The following is an 18532-nucleotide window of genomic DNA, read 5'->3' as shown; positions in this document are numbered from 1 at the left end:
TATGTATAGGTGTAGCTATGTATTAGTATATGTGGGTATTTATAATTGCATATATACTGTATGTATAGGATATATATAGCATTTGTTGGCTTGGGTGCATCTATGCATAAGCGCATATATAGAGAGTTGTATTTATGTATAGGTATGTATCAAGGTACAGTTGTATATATGTGTGTTGGTATATTTTTGTATAGATGCATATATATGTATAGGTGTCATGCACACTTTGGGGTGCGCCTTCCTACCTCCTTTCCAGATGTCCTTCCAGGTCTTCAGCGTGTATGCACGTCTAAGGTGATGTTGTGCATATCTAAGTTGATGCATCCGCACAGGCACATGCATGGACGCAAATATGGTCACACACACGCACCACTATATATAAAACCAACATTACAGAATAATAATAGAATAATTTTTAAAATATTAATAGGACTATAAACTTGTTTTCAATTTTAGACAAATTTATTCAATACAGAAATGCTCCAAAATACATGAAAATAAACCCACTGGTAACAGAAAATAAATATCACCCAATGACAGAGGAGTACTCACCTACTTGCATACCAACCCACACACCTGATCCAACATACCCAATATTTATAGAAATTCTATATATACCCATCATGTTGCTAAAGCAAAAAACAGGACTGTTACAATTATATTTTGAAACATACCGTATATATAGTGTATTATACACATTATCTGAAAATGTGAACTATGAGCAGGATTCCTTTGCCTACACATAATAAAAATAAAACAGTGTCTGGTACTTGATCCTGAGATAGCGTACATGTAAATTAGATTTACTGGGTTTATTTAAAGTTTAAATGTTTAAATGTTTTAGTAGGCTTTTACAAAAATTCTCAGGTCCCAAGTATTCTGTATAACTAGATATCATACCTGCACTTTGTAAACAGCTGTTCTCTAGTTTTATGCATGGGTGTTTACTACATTTAAACACACCTGGGATGATGGCCCATGGGGAGAATAGTCACCCATGGATTATTTAAGCTACCACAAGCGACTAATCTCCCCAATATGCCTTCCCCGGTAACAATGTAAATCGGCCATCAGCCTTAGGTATGTTAAAGCAGGGTCACATTTAATTAAAGGAGAACTAAACCCTAAAAATGAATATGGCTATAAACGGAACTCATTGAACTGGCCTAAAGGTTCAGCATCTCTATAGCTGTAATGATTAAGTACTTCAATGTTGTCATAGGGGGTCACCATACTAAAACCTGTTAGAACTGTCAGGGACAGTTCACATGCTCAGTATGCTCTGAGCAGCTGTTAAGAAGCTAAGCTTAGGGGTCGTTGCAAACAATCAAGCAGAAAAAAAATGTTGGCTTGTCATAGAGGGTGATGCTGCAGGGCTGATTATTCATTTCTGATGCTAACTGCATTGGTTTTAGAGCTATCAAGCAGTAATTTGTATTATTTACTAATCAGCTTATATTGTGATATTTATATTCTATATATACAGTATATTGTGTGTCGCCCCCTAAGCTCAGTAACTGACAGCAGCACAGAGCATGTGCAGTGAATCAGCAGAAAAGAAGATGGGGAGCTACTGGGGCATTTTTGGAGGCACAGATCTTTACTGCTAAGGGGCAGTGGTTGCCTTGGGCTGGTAAAAAAGCCCAAAACATAGTTTACGACATTTCTTGTCTAATTCTTAATTAAGCTTTAGTTCTCATTTAAAATCAATTAAAACATACAAGGTAGTATAAACAGTTCACAACAAATTACCTTAATTATTCCCATGTGTACACCTTATATTATACAATGGTGGTGAGCACAGATTCTACATTCTACTGTACAGCACTGTGTACATAAGTAGCGCTTTATAAATAAAGATATACATACATACATAAACCCAACCTTAAACAAAAAAAAAGCAGCCTTTACAACCAACTGCAAACTGGGACATGCAACAGTCTGTCCTTTGGGTACTATACCAACAATCTACCCACAAGGAACAGCCTCTTTAAGGTAAGAACGTTACAAAATATTTACATTTCAATACATCATATTTAAATCACACCTTTATAGTGTATGTAACATACATTCAAGAAATATACTGATATACCAGGGTTAGATCAGTAACATTTTAGATGTCAAATCTGCAGTCATGTGACCCCTTTTCTAGATCTAGATCATAGGTCGCCTTTACAAGGGTAAGTCCATGAAGCAAATCCAGAAACTATATTATATGACAAATCCACAGTGTTTTGGGGAAATTCCCTAAAAGAAAGGTAATGCCTCACATTCAGTGCTTCATGGTTAAGTGCTTAGTTATCAAGTAAATTCAGGAATGGAGGTAATTTGTAATTTTTTCTCAAAATAATCAATAGTTCACAAAACTTTACGTTTATGAGGAATGTTACAGTTATCAATGTGAATTAAAAATAAGACTATCTTTTAGTGCTGTAAGCTTTGGTCCCTGAGAGGGTAAATCCTTGATAACAAATTACAAGTAAATGCTCAAAAATGCCAATTCTAAGCTGGCAGTGTGCAATTGTCCAGTGTATAAATGACACATTCCGTGTAGTGGAAAATGTACAGTTTTCTTACTAAAAAAGTGCTTAAATAAAACATTTACAGAATATCCTAAAACACACAATAAAAAATAGTGATACTAAGATATACAGAATAAGTAAAGCTAAAGCAAATCTTCAGACAATGGGGCTTTCTAACAGCCCTGTAACTATTAGAAATATGCAAGTTAAATGTTAAAGAAGAAGGAGGCACTGGAATAGTGCTCATGTTTTCTAAAAACTGTACTGGTCTGGAATACTACAGTAGGATTACAATATTGCCATCTTCTCGCAGGGATCCCTTGTGGCTGATGTCCATGTGCACTTGCACAGTAGAGTAAAAAGCAGAATTCTAAAGAAATTGCCAGCTTTTCACTATAAATGTGTAACTTGCCTGGGGCTGCTGGCTCCATGAACAACAAGAAGATTGTGACACAATGCTCCTAGTATAGTAATCCAGGCTGGTGCTGTTTTTAACAGGAATGCTGGCTCACGGCCTCAATTAGGCAATTATATTTGGAGTGGGGGTGCACTATCCAGTGATTATGCATTTCCTTTAACTACACTGTAAAAATCACAGTGAAGCCTTACTTAAATTGTGCATACTTCTTTGGAATTTATTTATTATTATAATTATATAATATAATTATATTATAAGTTTTCCTTATATGCAGTGGGCCATACATACCTGAGTCTAGGTCTGCGTTTTGCACTGACTTTTTTTTTTCATTTAGAAAAAAAACCCAATGGCCTGGAAAATATACTTAGCTATTGGATTCACTGGGGAGTGCCCAGCATATTGATACACCTCCTCCAATGAATTAGGCTTTCCTTGTGCTTAAAATGTACAATCAGCTGTCAAGTGCAATGTCAGCCCATTGTGTACTTGCCAACCATAACCATCTTGGTCAGAGTTGTCCAACTGGAAGTGTGTTGGAAGCACAACTCCAAAACATTTTTATGGACCCCTAGTAGGTTGCAGAGATTTAATTCTATAACATAATTATTTAAACATAATTATTAATATAAACTGGCCCTCAATATTCAGTATTTATAAAAAAAAACTCTAGGTAGGTGATAGCTGTGATTTTGTTTTTGTTGCATAAAATATCATAAACAGCAGTCTAAGCTGTGTAGACATAGGCTGTTGACATAGTAACATAGTAGATGGGGTTAAAAAAAAACACACCTTCATTACTTTGCTCAAGTGCAACCTGTGTAACAACTAGTTGATTCAGAGGAAGGCAAAAAAACCCTAGGTAAAGGAGAACTATACCCCCGGGCGCAAAAAGCCCCCTTAACTATTATTGCCTAGACCCTCGTCATCTCTCCCATATCCCATAGTTTTTAAGTTTACACTCTGTCCCTATCGCTAACCACTAGCTATATGCAGAGCAGCAGTGTACCTGGCCGACTGAAGACTCTTCGGATCTCACCGCCGACACTGAACCTGCTTGCACATGCGTAGCTGAAGCTGATTTCCTGCTACCTCCAACTGCGCATGCACAAGCAGGTTCGTATCGGCGGAGAGACCCAAAGAGTCTTCATTCAGTAAGATGTTGGGCAGGTACGCTGCTGCGCTGGTCTGCATTTTAAGCAAGCAGTTAGCTAGTTAGTTGTAAAACTAAAATCCATGAACTATACAGCTATTATTACCCCCTTTCTTGTTCCAAAGGCTTTACACCAATAATTAATAAATTAATTAATTCAAAAGTTCAAAGTACATCCCCAATACATTACAAAGTTTGTCCAGGTTAAGTGCAAGTAAGTACATATAAATCTTACATACACAAATATGTACAGGAAACTGCAGTGAAATGCAGCATTTCTATAACAGTTTAGATTCAATGTCTACATCCCAACTATGTCTTCGTTGTCTGGTAAAATTACAGTGGTACATATATATCACATCTCTACTTTGCGCTTGGGAAGGTAAATGTCCAACACTTGGTTCATGATGATAAGTGCAGGATACAGAGGTAAGGCAAGGCAGATATACCAAACAGGTCCCTTTATTTGAGCCTGAAACCAGTCTGAACACAAGCCAAGGAGCACTGTTGATGTGGCCAGAAGATAGACGAGAAGTCCACAAGTTGCATGGTACAACTTGAGCCGTGAAACTGCACTGATCCGAGCAAGTCGGGGACAAAGCAATGCCAGACCGCACACAGCCTGACAGAATGTAGCTCCCAAAGTAAACACACCCAGAATGCTGTGCCACGAGGTCATATGTAACTGTTCACTACGGTTCTTGCTGCACACAATAAATGCAAAGCCAATGCCAGCCAAAAGGGGTACACACAGCTGCACTAACCAATGTAAGCGGGTCTTGGACTTCCTGGAAAGAGGACAGAGAGGGGAGGTTTCCGGGGACAGAAGAAGCACAGCCTCTGTCATGCATAAACAAAACTGGAAAAAAAAATTAAGAATTATAATAGGTAAAATATGAAAGAAAAAATGTGCAGAAGACATAATGAGGGGAGGGGGATTTCAAAGGCTCAAGGGTACCACAGGTATATTTGTAAGACAATCATTTAATATGAGCTGGTTCTTAAACCTCTGCACTAAAAAGCTTACCCCTAGTAGGTTGCAGAGATTTAATTCTATAACATAATTATTTAAACATAATTATTAATATAAACTGGCCCTCAATATTCAGTATATTATAAAAAAAAGTCTAGGTAGGTGACAGCCGTGATTTTGTTTTTGTTGCATAAAATATCATAAACAGCAGTCTAAGCTGTGTAGACAAGGCTGTTGACATAGTAACATAGTAGATGGGGTTAAAAAAAAACCACACGTTCACTACTTTGCTCAAGTGCAACCTGTGTAACAACTAGTTGATTCAGAGGAAGGCAAAAAAACCCTAGGTAAAGGAGAACTATACCCCCGGGCGCAAAAAGCCCCCTTAACTATTATTGCCTAGAACCCAGTCATCTCTCCCATATCCCATAGTTTTTAAGTTTACACTCTGTCCCTATCGCTAACCGCTAGCTAAAAATGCAGAGCAGAGCAGCAGTGTACCTGGCCGACTGAAGACTCTTCGGGTCTCACCGCCGACACTGAACCTGCTTGCACATGTGTAGCTGAAGCTGATTTCCTGCTACCTCCAACTGCGCATGCACAAGCAGGTTCGTATCGGCGGAGAGACCCAAAGAGTCTTCATTCAGTAAGAAGATGTCAGGCAGGTATGCTGCTGTGCTGCTCTGCATTTTAAGCAAGCAGTTAGCTAGTTAGTTGTAAAACTAAAATCCATGAACTATACAGCTATTACTACCCCCTTTCTTGTTCCAAAGGCTTTACACCATTAATTAATAAATTAATTCATTAATGGGTCTGTTCAAAATACATCCCCAATACATTACAAAGTTTGTCCAGATTAAGTGCATAAAGTAAGTACATATAAAACTTACATACACAAATATGTACAGGAAACTGCAGTGAAATAATGTGAAATATTTGTAAGACAATCATTTAATATGAGCTGGTTCTTAAACCTCTGCACTAAAAAGCTTAAAGAACCTATGGGAATTAACATGTTGCACTCAAATTATGTAATTGTCGAAAATGTCTTTGTATGTATTTTTGTGTGATCACATGATGACTGTTTTTGGTGTGGCAATCCTCAGAACCTACAATTTAATGGAATTTGCTAGCATTATCTTGCCAAAATAAAAGCCATGCGCCGTTGCCCTGATACATAAAGCAGGGCAGCACTGACCTAGTAGATAGTTGGCAGCAATCAATTTTTGTCAAAACTGTTAAAGAACTATCTTGAAAATGAAGGTTTAATATGAACTGCATCTTAAGTTAATGAGGAATTTTCTAAATATAATCATTAAAAAATTCTGTACAATCAAGTTATGAAGACAATCCAGACAATCTTTCTTTCCACATAGGAGTCAGAATAAAATTGACAGTTAACCAAAAGGACTCTAATACATAATAGGGGGGGAATATACTTAATAACTTTATTGTTTATATAAAACAATATTAATAATAATAAACATGTTTATTAATCATGAGATGAAGCTTATATTATATTTTCACAATAAGTCCCCTATAAGTATTTTATGGCCAAAACAAAAGTACCAGCTGATTCCATTCTGCCATCAAAGTTTCTATGATTTAAAGATGCAGAAGTGAAAATAAATATAATGTAAAAATAACAAATGCCTTAACTGTCAGAATTAGCATATGGAGAGGAATACTGAAAAATTATTTGGATTCGGATGTTTTACTTACAGCAACAGCCATAAAGATAGGATGCCATGAGAAGAGGCCTGCAGAAAGAATGGAGAGTTATGTAAGTTTTGAAAATAAATACATTGATGATACTACTACTACTACTACTAATAATAATAATAATAATAATAATAATAATAATAAATAGCACTCCAGAGAATTATAATTAGATACATACTGCACCATTTTGTTTGCATATGTTTAATGGAAACATAAATGCATAAATGCACGTGTATTCCTGATGCAGAAATACAGATATATTTATACAGAGATGTTTCTATTTAGACAAAATATTAGGGAGCACGGGACTAATAATTACCTATATTTCTGTTTGACTGAAAGGCAACATTTGGTACTGGTTAGTAGAATAGTAGAATATTCTTCCTATACAAGCAAATTGGCACCAGTGCAGAAACCCACAGCAACTAGATATTGCAAAGCTAAAAAAATTCCAGTCTTTGTAAAAGAGCATAAATAAGGAAGTATAATAGAGCAGTATAATAAATACCTTGGGTCTGTGTAAAACTCTATCTGGTTGTGGCTACAGTAACACTATTGTTGTCTAGGGTACTAGGATCGAGTGAAAATACAACTTTGCTATGCTTTTTACTAGTGTAAGCAACAGTTATTTGCATCTCTTCCCAGAGCCAAAAAGTAGAGTGTACTAATCTTATGCAAAAGAAATGTATCTCTTAGTTTTCTGTAAATGTAACTGCTTATAAAAGCAGACTCTTAAACAAAATGTTATATCACTGTGAATGATTAGGGCCCCCTCAGTGATCATAATCGCCCAGGCCGGTGCCTCATCCATAAGAAACACAGGTAATTGCCTGGGGAGCACTGTGCTGTCCCAATGTACTAGCATTCACCCACCCCAAACCTGAAAAATTATGGCTGCACAACACTCTCCAGTCAGTATGGGCTGGTGCATTTTTTCTTAAAAATTAAATTACATTAAAAGAGATTCACCACCCTGGGATAGATGGTTACATTAAAAAAAACTGTGTCTGAGTGCTTCAGAGCCAGTATTCCAGCTCACACAAGATTATCCTGTCTGCTCCGTTCCACTACTCTTGGTTTAATATAATTGCTGCCAAAGGCATTAAGCAGTTTTTCTAACTATTGATAAAACTTGTTTAATTACAATGTTGTGTTGGCCAACAAAGATTGTACAGTAGTTAAAATATGTTAACATGATGACAAAGACATGACATAGAAATGATTCTCACAGGAAAATTATCTTGCAAGGGGAGCTAAAAAATTGTGTTTTAGGGAAGGTATACATTCACTTAAACTGGTTCCTGATGAAGAGTCTTCTTCATTGTGTACTTGTTTCAGTTTAGACTGTAATCTCCACTGTGATAGAGACCAATATGGATGATAGTATGTTGAGGCTAAAGAAACAAATAATTAAGGACAGCTAGGTTGACAAGTGACATCTTATATACATCTTCTCAGTTCAAAAAGGACTACATGTTTAAGCCAGGCAACTTTTCAACTACTAATAGTGGGTAACCAGCCCAAAAACCAGGATAATGGCCATCTATAAGTTGCCTGCTATCACTTATCTAACAAAATTTCACTCTTGTAAGCAGTTTCTTACTTTGAATACAAGAAGTGAAAATTCATTTTCCCAGTATTCTACAACAGGTGGCTAGGGCTTTCCCTAGTGCCACTAGAATTAGGAACTGTGGCTAATGCTAGCATTAGTTAGTATATTGGCACCAAGTTCCTCTCACCAGTTGCAGAGTAACATCACTTGGGCTTCTATCACACAGCAGACTGAAATAGATATTCAAAGTGTTGAAGGGTAAGGTAAATGTATAATTTATTTAGCACTTTTTTCCTGTGGGACTCAAAGCGCTTTACAGCAAGCAAGGCAGCCATTATAGCTGCACAAAATATGCTGGGACACCTGGAGATTATTTGTACAGGGCCACAAGTAGCTGGAACCAGGGCCTCTACATGAGATTCCACATTAAAAATCACAACCTCTAAGCAAACTACTCCTCCCACCTTGAACAGCCATAATGACATTGAAAGCACTATAAAAACATTACACCTCTGTTAAACCCATTTGGACATTGCACAATGCATCCAAATGTATTTGCACAGGTGTGGAATTTTTACTGCACCTTGAAACTGTCACTCGAAAACTGTCTGTGTCATTTACAACTCTGGCCAAATTTGCCTGTGGGCAGTAACCGGAAATCAAATTGTTCCATTTATTGTTCTACCTGCAGCTGGCTGAAAAAAGTCACTGATTGGTTGCTATGGGTTACTGCCCATGGACACATTTGCCCAATGTTGGTAAATGAGCCCCAGTGTGCCTTGAAGATGAATTTCAAGTTCTGAAAATTACCAGGAACAAATAGCCTTGGGCTTTGCAGTACTTTTCCCCAACCTATGGCACTGTGGTGGTATGGCCATTTTGGAGCGGACGTATTTATGAAAGAAAGGTCACTTCAGACAAATCAGATTTCTTTTTATGATAAAATTTTATTTTGCCAACATGTTCCATACAGTGCCCCATGAGTGACTGCTTTCTAAAATACAGAGGGTGGGTGTCAATAGTACATTCTCTGCTTGGTATTGGGTTTTTAGTGGTGTCCTGCAGGGTTCTGTATTGGGTCCACTTTAATTAGTTTATTAATAAACTCAGGGAGGGTATTGTATCTAATTTATCAGTGTTTGCAGGCGACATAAAACTATACAGCCCAATTGATTCTATCCAGGATGTGACCTTCTTGACACAATCCATATACACTTAATGGTACTGAATTAGGCAAATCCATTATAGAGAATGACCTAGGGATCCTTGTAGATAATAAGTTTGTCTGCAGCTAGCAATGCCATTCAACAGCTACAAGGGTAAAAAAGGCTTTGAGCTCTGTTAAAATTGGTATAGATTTGTAGTAGGAGAAAATTATGTTTCACCTTTACAAACCACTGGTAAGGCCCCATATATAATATGCACAAAGTTTGGTCTCCAGTGCTCAAACAGGATATTTTTGAATTAGAGACAGTCCAAAGAAGAGCAATTAAGCAGGTAAGAGCATGCAAAATCTTAGTTATTAAAAAAGCTGGCCAATTTGGGCTTGTTTATGCTGTAGAAGAGGCACTTAAAGGAGAAGGAAAGGTTAAAACTAAGTAAGCTTAAAAAACTAAGTAATCAGAAAGGTCTATGTAAATACAGGCATAAGCACAGTAATGCTGCACTGACTCCTCTATCAAAAGAAACACGGGATTTCTTGTCTCTTTTTTTGTAAACATGATGTTCCAGTGTCAGACTTCCTCTCTCAGAAACAGCCTTTATTCTCGGGCCAGAGTCTTCGCAGTTCTCTCTACATTTAACTATGTATATGGTCTTGATAAAGGTCTTAGGAGGAGACGGAAACGTTGGCCTGTTTTATCAGTATGAATAAATAAAAGTAGTGTTTTATTTTTAAAAGAATACCCTGGTGTGCACCCAATTTTTGGACTTCTGGATAATTGGATACATGGAGGTAGCACCCAGGTAATTTACGTTATGGGTGCAGGTCAAAAACAAAAATATAATAAAAAGAGTGCCGCGCTCACAGGGACTTGATACAAAAGAAAAAGTCTTTTTATTGAAACCAGTGCTCTTCCTCAGGGACAGGTTGGTTTGTCCCTGAGGAGGAACTTGGCCAGTCTTTCTTCATAACTAAGACTTTCCATACCCTTTATCAGCTTAATTGCCCTTCTCTGTACCCTCTCTAACTCAATAATATCCTGTTTGAGCACTGGAGACCAATACTGAACAACATATTCTAGATGGGGCCTTACCAGCACTCTGTAAAGTGGAAGAATAACCCTCTCCTCCCATTAATCTATGCCCCTTTTAATACAGCTCAAAACCTTGTTTGCCCTAGCAGCTGATGCATGGCATTGCTTTATTTGCCAGTAAGTAATTCCAGTAGACAAAACGGCATCCATTTAGATTAGAAGAAAAGAGGTTCCATCTTAATATTTGAATTTTTTTTTTTTTTTACAGTGAGAGCTGTGAAACTGTGGAATTCTCTTCCTAAAGTTGTTGTACGGACATATACATAGGAATTTGCTGTTGGATGGCTTTTTAGCAAGTAAGAAAATACAGGGTTATTGAAAACCAATTTTTTTTTTCTTTCATTGAGCAAACTGGCTTCAGTTGAGGGGTTTTTCCCCTTCTTCTGGATCAGCTAGCAGTTTTTTTTATAGACTTAGAAGTGGACATGTGTCTTTTTAAACCTAAGTTACAATACAGGTATGGGATCCGTTATCCGGAAACCCGATATCCAGAAAGCTCCGAATTACGGAAAGCATGTCTCCCATAGACCCCATTTTAATCAAATAATTCAGATTTTTAAAATTGATTTCCTTTTTCTCTGTAAAAATTAAACAGTGATTTCTATTTGATCCCAACTAAGATATGATTAATCCTCACTGGATGTAAAATAATCCTATTGGGTTTAATTAATGTTTTATTAATTTTTAGTAGACTTAAGGTATGGAGATCCAAATTACGGAAAGACCCCTTATCCGGAATACCCTTGGTCCCGAGCATTCTGGATAATGGGTCCTATACCTGTATTACTATGTACTAGTCTTAGATATCTCAAATTTCCACCTACTTCTGCATTTCAAAGCTTTTAGCCATTAGATGAATGATAAATAAGCAAAATATCTGCTACAGTGTATTTTCAATCTGGCATAAATCACATATTACAACTGTATACGTGTAGTTTTACTTTATACTTACTGGTTCCAGGCCTAGCAAGTATTATCAGGAATACAGTAAAACCAAGTGCCAAGATGTGTGCCAGGATCCCACTGAGTCTCCTCAGACACCGATACAACCAGAAATCTGGAACCCGGCTGGAGTCAACCCCCAAAGGGTTATATGGAGTTGGAATATCAGGCATCTCCCTATAATAAGACACATAATTTGTTACATTAAAAATAAGTAGAGAAAAACATGTCCTTTAAATACAAATCCTCAAAATAGTAATGCCAGACCGACCGTGGTCTCATATTTTTGAAAGTTTTAATGGGTTTCTTACTGTTTTAGATAATTAGGACTAGGGGGTCAGTCAAGTGTTTATGCTGCTCTGTGTTTTATATATGTTAAGGGAAAGTGGGCTGTATCATAGTACTTTCCTTTAAAAAAAAGATTTATCTTCTCACCATAAAGGTCATACCCACTCTAAATGCTTTAAGAATATTATACAGTATATTTTTTTCTGTATACTGCTTTCTGTCACTGTAAGCGGTCTTAAACTGGGTCCTCTTTACCTACTGCTTCATGCACACATCCTATTGCAAGATATATTTTTATATTTTATAAATAATTTCCTGTCCACTATTCATATACTCATAGGTTTGGTACTGTTGATACTGTTTAGTAACGTTAACATAAAAAGGCAATTCTCTGTCTGTCCTTTACATATTTGCTATACTACATGGGGCATTAAAAAATAAAAATCATACCTGAATTGCTGTGTGTCATATTCTACTGACTGAATGGATAGAAAAAAAAATGTGTTCGTATTTGTGATCCTAACAACCACTATGCATGTGACGCGTTTAAGAAGGCATGCACAAAACATAATTCTTGTGTACACGCACTACAAGAAATTGAAGAGAACACTGACTGTGAACTCAGGGTGCAAATACCATAGAGAAAAGTGCATCCTTCAAAAATTAAACTTTACTGCATCAGTGTTGTATTTACTTAAGTACAGTGTAGTGTTATCTGTTCAGTCTGCTACCTACAGAGCACTGAACCCATCACAGGTCACTGCCTGGTTATGTAACATCTCATGATTGGAATAAGGGGGCACAGTGTAACTACTCAGATTTATATCCAAGTCTCTTATTAATGTGAAAACACATTATACAGCACTATACATGTGAGCAGGCTTTCATACCACCCAAACAATCCCGATTTTCCTAACACAGCCCAACAGTCTCGATTTCCCAAAGACAGCCCGAAGTCAATAATCGCTGCGTACACCTCCAGCAAAGTTGCGAACTGCTGTTTCCTAGCCTCCTGTCTTACAGGAATTCCCAAGTCTCATCACGCGTGATCTACGTCACACTAAAACGTAAGCGCAGAGACGCAGCACGTAGCCGCCGTGCGTGAGCTGCGAGTGAATTTGGTTAGCTCTACTCAGTTTGTGTTTTTAATCTGCTCCCAATTCCTGGGCTTTTGTTAGAGAACAAAAAAGCAACAGAAAAGTGTTGACTTTCGTGTTGGTTTCTCGACATTCTATTGCAGTGATCCTGGTGTCCTTAGAAGTCGTCTAAACTTGACGCTCAGAGTTACGACTTGTGCCAGGGAGCTAAAAATAGACTTTTTCCTGGTTGCCAGCAGTACCTACCAGAGCCTCTGTTTGACAAAAAAGAGGAAAGAGGTTTTGTGCAAACTAAGGCAAAATTAAATTGTCGTGTTTTTAGTTTTTTTGTTTGTTCCACGTTTATTGAACATTTTGTTTGAATAAGTAACACACAGATCTGATTGATGAAGACATAAACATTGATATACTAAGTTCTTTATTTAAATCATACTGTGTTACCAATCAGACTTGTCATGTAGTGATGTGGAGTAGACATAGTTGATCCTAACCTGTCCCATATAAGGCCTTTCCACAGGCAATTTCCTTTATCGTCTGTGGAAAGGCTTTTTTGGAAGATTAGCCTCTTGCATTAGCAGAGATTTATCGTGGGCATGTAATCTTCCCATTACCCATACTGTTAGTGCAGGGATCCCCGACCTTTTTTTACCTGTGAGCCACATTCAAATGTAAAAAGAGTTGGGGAGCAACCCAAGCATGAAAAAATGTTCGTGAGGGTGCCAAAAAAGGGCTGTGATTGGCTATTTGGTAGCCCTTATGTGGACTGGCAGCCTACATGAGGCTCTGTTTGGCAGTACAACTGTTTTTTTATGCAACCAAAACTTGCCTCCAAGCCAGGAATACAAAAATAAGCACCTGCTTTTAGGCCACTGGGAGCAAAAACCAAGGGGCTGGTGAGCAACATGTTGCTCACAAACCACTGGTTGGGAATCACTGGGTTAGTGTAATGTCTCACAGAGAGATTAGTTACCGGCGATAGATCTCTCTGAAATACAGTACCTTTCTAATGGAAACAAAGGTAGTCGCTGATGGAAAGGCCTATACATCACTTCGGTTTTCCAAAGTCACGACAAGTTTCCTCCTGTTGGCAACTTTGTGCAGCTTTGGAAAACCAAAGCAATGTGTAGGCCTTTCCACCGGCAATTACCTTTGTTGGTGGAAAGGCACTTCGGAGAGATTAGATGCCCATGGCAGCAGAGATCTGTTGCGGGCAACTAATCTCTCCATAGGGCATTACCCTTAAAGGACATGTAAACCCCACACACAAAAATATAATCAGTAAACAGCCTCTTTGAAATCTTTCGATACCTACCACACTGCTTCTCCAGAGGTTAAGGGTGAAGACACACAGAGCTACTAGTAGCAGCTACTTGCTGTGGCTACTAAAAAACACAATGCTGATCATTTACTGATAATTGTCTCTACCTGTGTTTTAGCAGAGGCAATTCTCAGTATTGTCTATGGCAGGGTATTTTCTGGCGTTAAGTAGCCCAGTGTGTCTTCACCCTAATAGTAAGGTTGCAACATCTCCAGTCTAGCAGCAAGTAAAGAGATGGCATTGCTGGTTCACATAGAAACTCAGCTCTAGCTGTCTGCTGTCTCCTGAGCTCAGCTCAAACAAAGCAGAACTTTTATCAGAGACTTTTCGGCTCTGCTACAGGCTCTTTGCCAGGGATGGGCTGCACCTCAATGATGATGGGGCAGCTGCTTTGGGGGAAAAGATGGCTAGAGGGTTGGAGGAGATTTTAAACTAGGAGTGGGGGGGGAGGGTGCAGAGGGAAATTCTGTGGTAGACAGGATAGATGAGGTAGTGGGCATAGTAAGGGAAAATGGGGGAGGAGACTTGCTTCGGGATACTGATAATGGCAGGTTGGCCCATAAGTTGTTTACACGTCATTCTCACGCCGGAACCAGTATTAAATGTATGTTTACCAATGCAAGGAGTCTGACTGGTAAAATGGGAGAGCTGGAGGTACTGGCGTTGGAGCGGAAATATGATGTGATTGGAGTTGCTGAAACTTGGTTGAATGAGTCTCATGACTGGGCAGTTAATATTGGGGGTTATACATTGTTTCGGAGGGACAGGGGCAATAGAAAAGGAGGAGGAGTGTGTCTGTTCATTAAGCAGGAATTAAAAGCAAATATTAGGGAGGAAGTGATGGGGTTAACAGAGGGAGCTGAATCCTTATGGGTTGAGCTTCTCACAGATAGTAAGGAATCTACCAAACTAATTGTAGGGGTATGCTATAGACCCCCTAATGTAAGCGAAGAGGAGGAGGCCCAGCTCCTGTTGCAAATAGAAAAGGCTGCTAGTTTGGGGCAAGTGATAATAATGGGGGATTTTAATTACCCTGATATTGACTGGGGCAATAGTACTGCCAGGACAGTAAATGGGAACAAGTTTATAAACTTGCTGCATGACAACTTTATGTCACAAGTTGTTGAGGAGCCAACCAGGAACCATGCTATACTAGATCTAGTGATCTCTAATGACCCAGAACGTATAGCAAATGTGCAAGTGGTTGAACCCCTGGGTAATAGTGACCATAATGTTATTTCATTTAATGTTTGGTGCAGGAAACAAATTTACACGGGGGCAACAAAGACAATGAATTTTAGGAAGGCAAATTTTAGCTCCTTAAGGGCAGCGCTTCAGGGCATAGATTGGGGCATTATGTTTTCTGATAAAAACACAGAGCAGAAATGGTTGTCATTTAAAATGATATTAAATCATTACTGTTCTCAATTTATTCCATTAATAAGAAAAAGTAGAAGTGTTAAGAATCACCCTATGTGGCTTAACTCTGAGGTAAAGAAGTTAATAGGGAGAAAAAGGAAAGCTTTTAAGAAATATAAGTCAGAGGGGACAGTAGCTGCGTTTAATGATTATAAACACTATAACAAGTGTTGTAAAACAGCAATCCGGAAGGCAAAGATAGAAAATGAGGAGCGCATCGCGGCCGAGGCCAAGACTAACCCCAAAAAGTTTTTTAAGTATATTAATAGTAAAAAGATGCAGGTTGAGGGTGTGGCCCCATTGAGTTACAATAACAATATGGTTACAGCGGATACAGAAAAGGCAGATGTGCTTAACCAGTTCTTTTCTTCTGTGTATACAGTAGAGGAGCCAGTGGGACAAGTCCCACCCAATAGCTGCACTGTTGCCTCAGCTCCAACTACACAGTGGTTGGCACAGGATATGGTGCTTAAAGGGTTACACACGATAAATGTAAACAAGGCACCTGGGCCAGATGGAATACACCCTCGGGTACTGAGAGAGCTAGGGGCAGAATTGCAGTGGCCCTTGTTTCTGATATTCTCAGACTCTCTTTCATCAGGTATGGTACCTAGGGATTGGAAGAAGGCGAATGTCATTCCCATATTTAAAAAGGGAGTAAGATCTCAGCCTGGCAATTATAGGCCTGTAAGTTTGACATCCGTGGTGGGCAAGTTATTTGAAGGCTTGTTAAGGGATCACATTCAAAATTATGTAGTGGAGAATGCCATTATGAGCAGTAATCAGCATGGCTTTATGAAGGACAGGTCATGTCAGACCAATTTAATTGCTTTTTATGATGAGGTAAGTAAGAAGCTGGACAGTGGGGATGCAGTAGATATCATCTATTTGGATTTTGCCAAAGCATTTGATACCGTTCCCCACAAACGACTGCTTTCTAAGCTAAGGTCTATTGGTCTTAGTGAAGTCGTTTGCACATGGATAGAAAACTGGCTACAGGATCGGGTACAGAGGGTGGTTGTTAATGGTACATTCTCTACTTGGAATAAGGTCCTCAGTGGGGTCCCTCAGGGTTCTGTACTGGGTCCACTTTTGTTTAATTTGTTCATAAATGACTTAGGGGAGGGTATTATGAGTAATGTATCAGTGTTTGCAGATGACACAAAACTCTGCAGACCAGTCAATTCTATCCAGGATGTGACATCCTTGCAGCAGGATCTTGACCAACTGGCAATCTGGGCAGCTAAGTGGCAGATGAGATTTAATGTGGATAAATGTAAGGTCATGCACCTGGGATGTAAAAACATGCAAGCCCCGTATACCCTTAATGGGACTGCACTAGGCAAATCCATAATGGAGAAGGACCTTGGAGTCCTTGTAGATAATAAACTTGGCTGTAGCAAGCAATGCCAAGCAGCAGCTGCAAGGGCAAACAAGGTTTTGAGCTGTATTAAAAGGGGTATAGATTCACGGGAGGAGGGGGTTATTCTTCCCCTTTACAGAGCGCTGGTAAGGCCCCATCTAGAATATGCTGTTCAGTTTTGGTCTCCAGTGCTCAAACGGGACATTACTGAGTTAGAGAGGGTCCAGAGAAGGGCAACTAAGCTGGTAAAGGGTATGGAAAGTTTCAGTTATGAAGAAAGACTGGCCAAGTTGGGTCTGTTTACACTGGAGAAGAGGCGCTTAAGAGGTGACATGATAACTATGTATAAATATATAAAGGGATCATATAATAACCTTTCTAATGTTTTATTTACCAGTAGGTCCTTCCAACGGACACGAGGGCACCCACTCCGTTTAGAAGAAGGGAGGTTCCATTTAAACATTCGGAAAGGATTTTTTACAGTGAGAGCTGTGAGGTTCTGGAATTCCCTCCCCGAATCAGTCGTGCTGGCTGATACGTTATATAACTTTAAGAAGGGGCTGGATGGATTCTTAGCAAGTGAGGGAATACAGGGTTATGGGAGATAGCTCTTAGTACTAGTTGAACCAGGGACTGGTCCGATTGCCATCTTGGAGTCAGGAAGGAATTTTTTCCCCTCTGTGGCAAATTAGAGAGGCTTCAGATGGGGTGTTTTTGCCTTCCTCTGGATCAACTAGTAGTTAGGCAGGTTATATATATGTATTATGGTTGAACTTGATGGACGTATGTCTTTTTTCAACCCAACTTACTATGTTACTATGTGTGAGCCTGTATTCTTGATGAAATGTAAGCTGAATAATGGTCTGTGTGTGTATGCTGCTTGCAGATTTAAATGTATCTGATTATGTATCAGAGAAGAAATGGCCACCGGGTGAAAGGAAAATCTGATAGTGCTGGCAAACGGAGGCAATATATACAGTACAAATAATTTCATTTGGGTAGAGGAGACATGCCCAACTGATATACATTGTAGGCAAATGTAGGCTTTACATGTCCTTTAAGTTTCTTATTAAAATGGATATGCAAAGCAGTATTCTTAAAATAGCAGTTATGATGATTTCATCTTTTAAAAGCTGATTCATGGGAAAACAAATTCCGATCTTTGCAAAATAAACAAGGCTTACATTTTGTGCACACTTTAACTTTTGCAATGAGTAGGGTTGCCACCTTTTCTGGAAAATATACCAGGCTTTTTAAATTGTTTTCTTTTTTCTCTGCTAATAACTTGCATTCAGCATCATTTTTACCGGTCAGGTGGCAGCCCTAGCAATGAGTTACACCAAGATTAAACATGTGGCGAGTTGTGTATTTTACCCAAATGGCCCTTTAGTAATAACATAGGCTTATTAGAGGAACATTATATGGATGAACTAGTAATCTGGATACACAAACTCACATCATTGACTAAAGCTTGGAAAAAAAGCAGTTTGTTAGAACTTGTGCTGGTGACAAA

The 18532-nt window shown here is 38.6% G+C and overlaps 1 protein-coding gene across 4 annotated transcripts; it reads right to left on the bottom strand.

Annotated features, from left to right (window-relative positions):
• Nucleotides 1–440: 440 nt before the first annotated feature.
• Nucleotides 441–12877, bottom strand: cyb561d1 (cytochrome b561 family member D1). 4 transcript variants are annotated; one of them, XR_004221291.1, is made up of 6 exons: nt 12713–12868; nt 11545–11711; nt 8069–8179; nt 6786–6823; nt 1812–4949; nt 441–1752 (listed from the first exon to the last, which is right to left on the bottom strand). XR_004221291.1 is itself a non-coding variant. In XM_031896862.1 (5 exons), the coding sequence occupies exons 2-5, from the start codon at nt 11705–11707 to the stop codon at nt 4446–4448; spliced, it is 816 nt and encodes a 271-aa protein (XP_031752722.1). In that variant the 5' UTR covers nt 11708–11711; nt 12797–12877; the 3' UTR covers nt 441–4445. The 4 variants fall into 4 exon arrangements, 3 of the variants coding, with proteins under 3 accessions (XP_031752722.1, XP_017947028.1, XP_004910721.1); XM_031896862.1 differs by having other exon boundaries at nt 441–4949; nt 12797–12877; XM_018091539.2 differs by having other exon boundaries at nt 441–4949.
• Between the last annotated feature and the right edge of the window lie 5655 nt (nt 12878–18532).

The sequence above is a fragment of the Xenopus tropicalis genome, chromosome 2 (assembly GCF_000004195.4).
Source record: "Xenopus tropicalis strain Nigerian chromosome 2, UCB_Xtro_10.0, whole genome shotgun sequence".
Taxonomy (NCBI): domain Eukaryota; kingdom Metazoa; phylum Chordata; class Amphibia; order Anura; family Pipidae; genus Xenopus; species Xenopus tropicalis.
The sequence above is the reverse complement of the archived record's forward strand: the minus strand, read 5'-3'. Positions and strand labels throughout refer to the sequence as shown.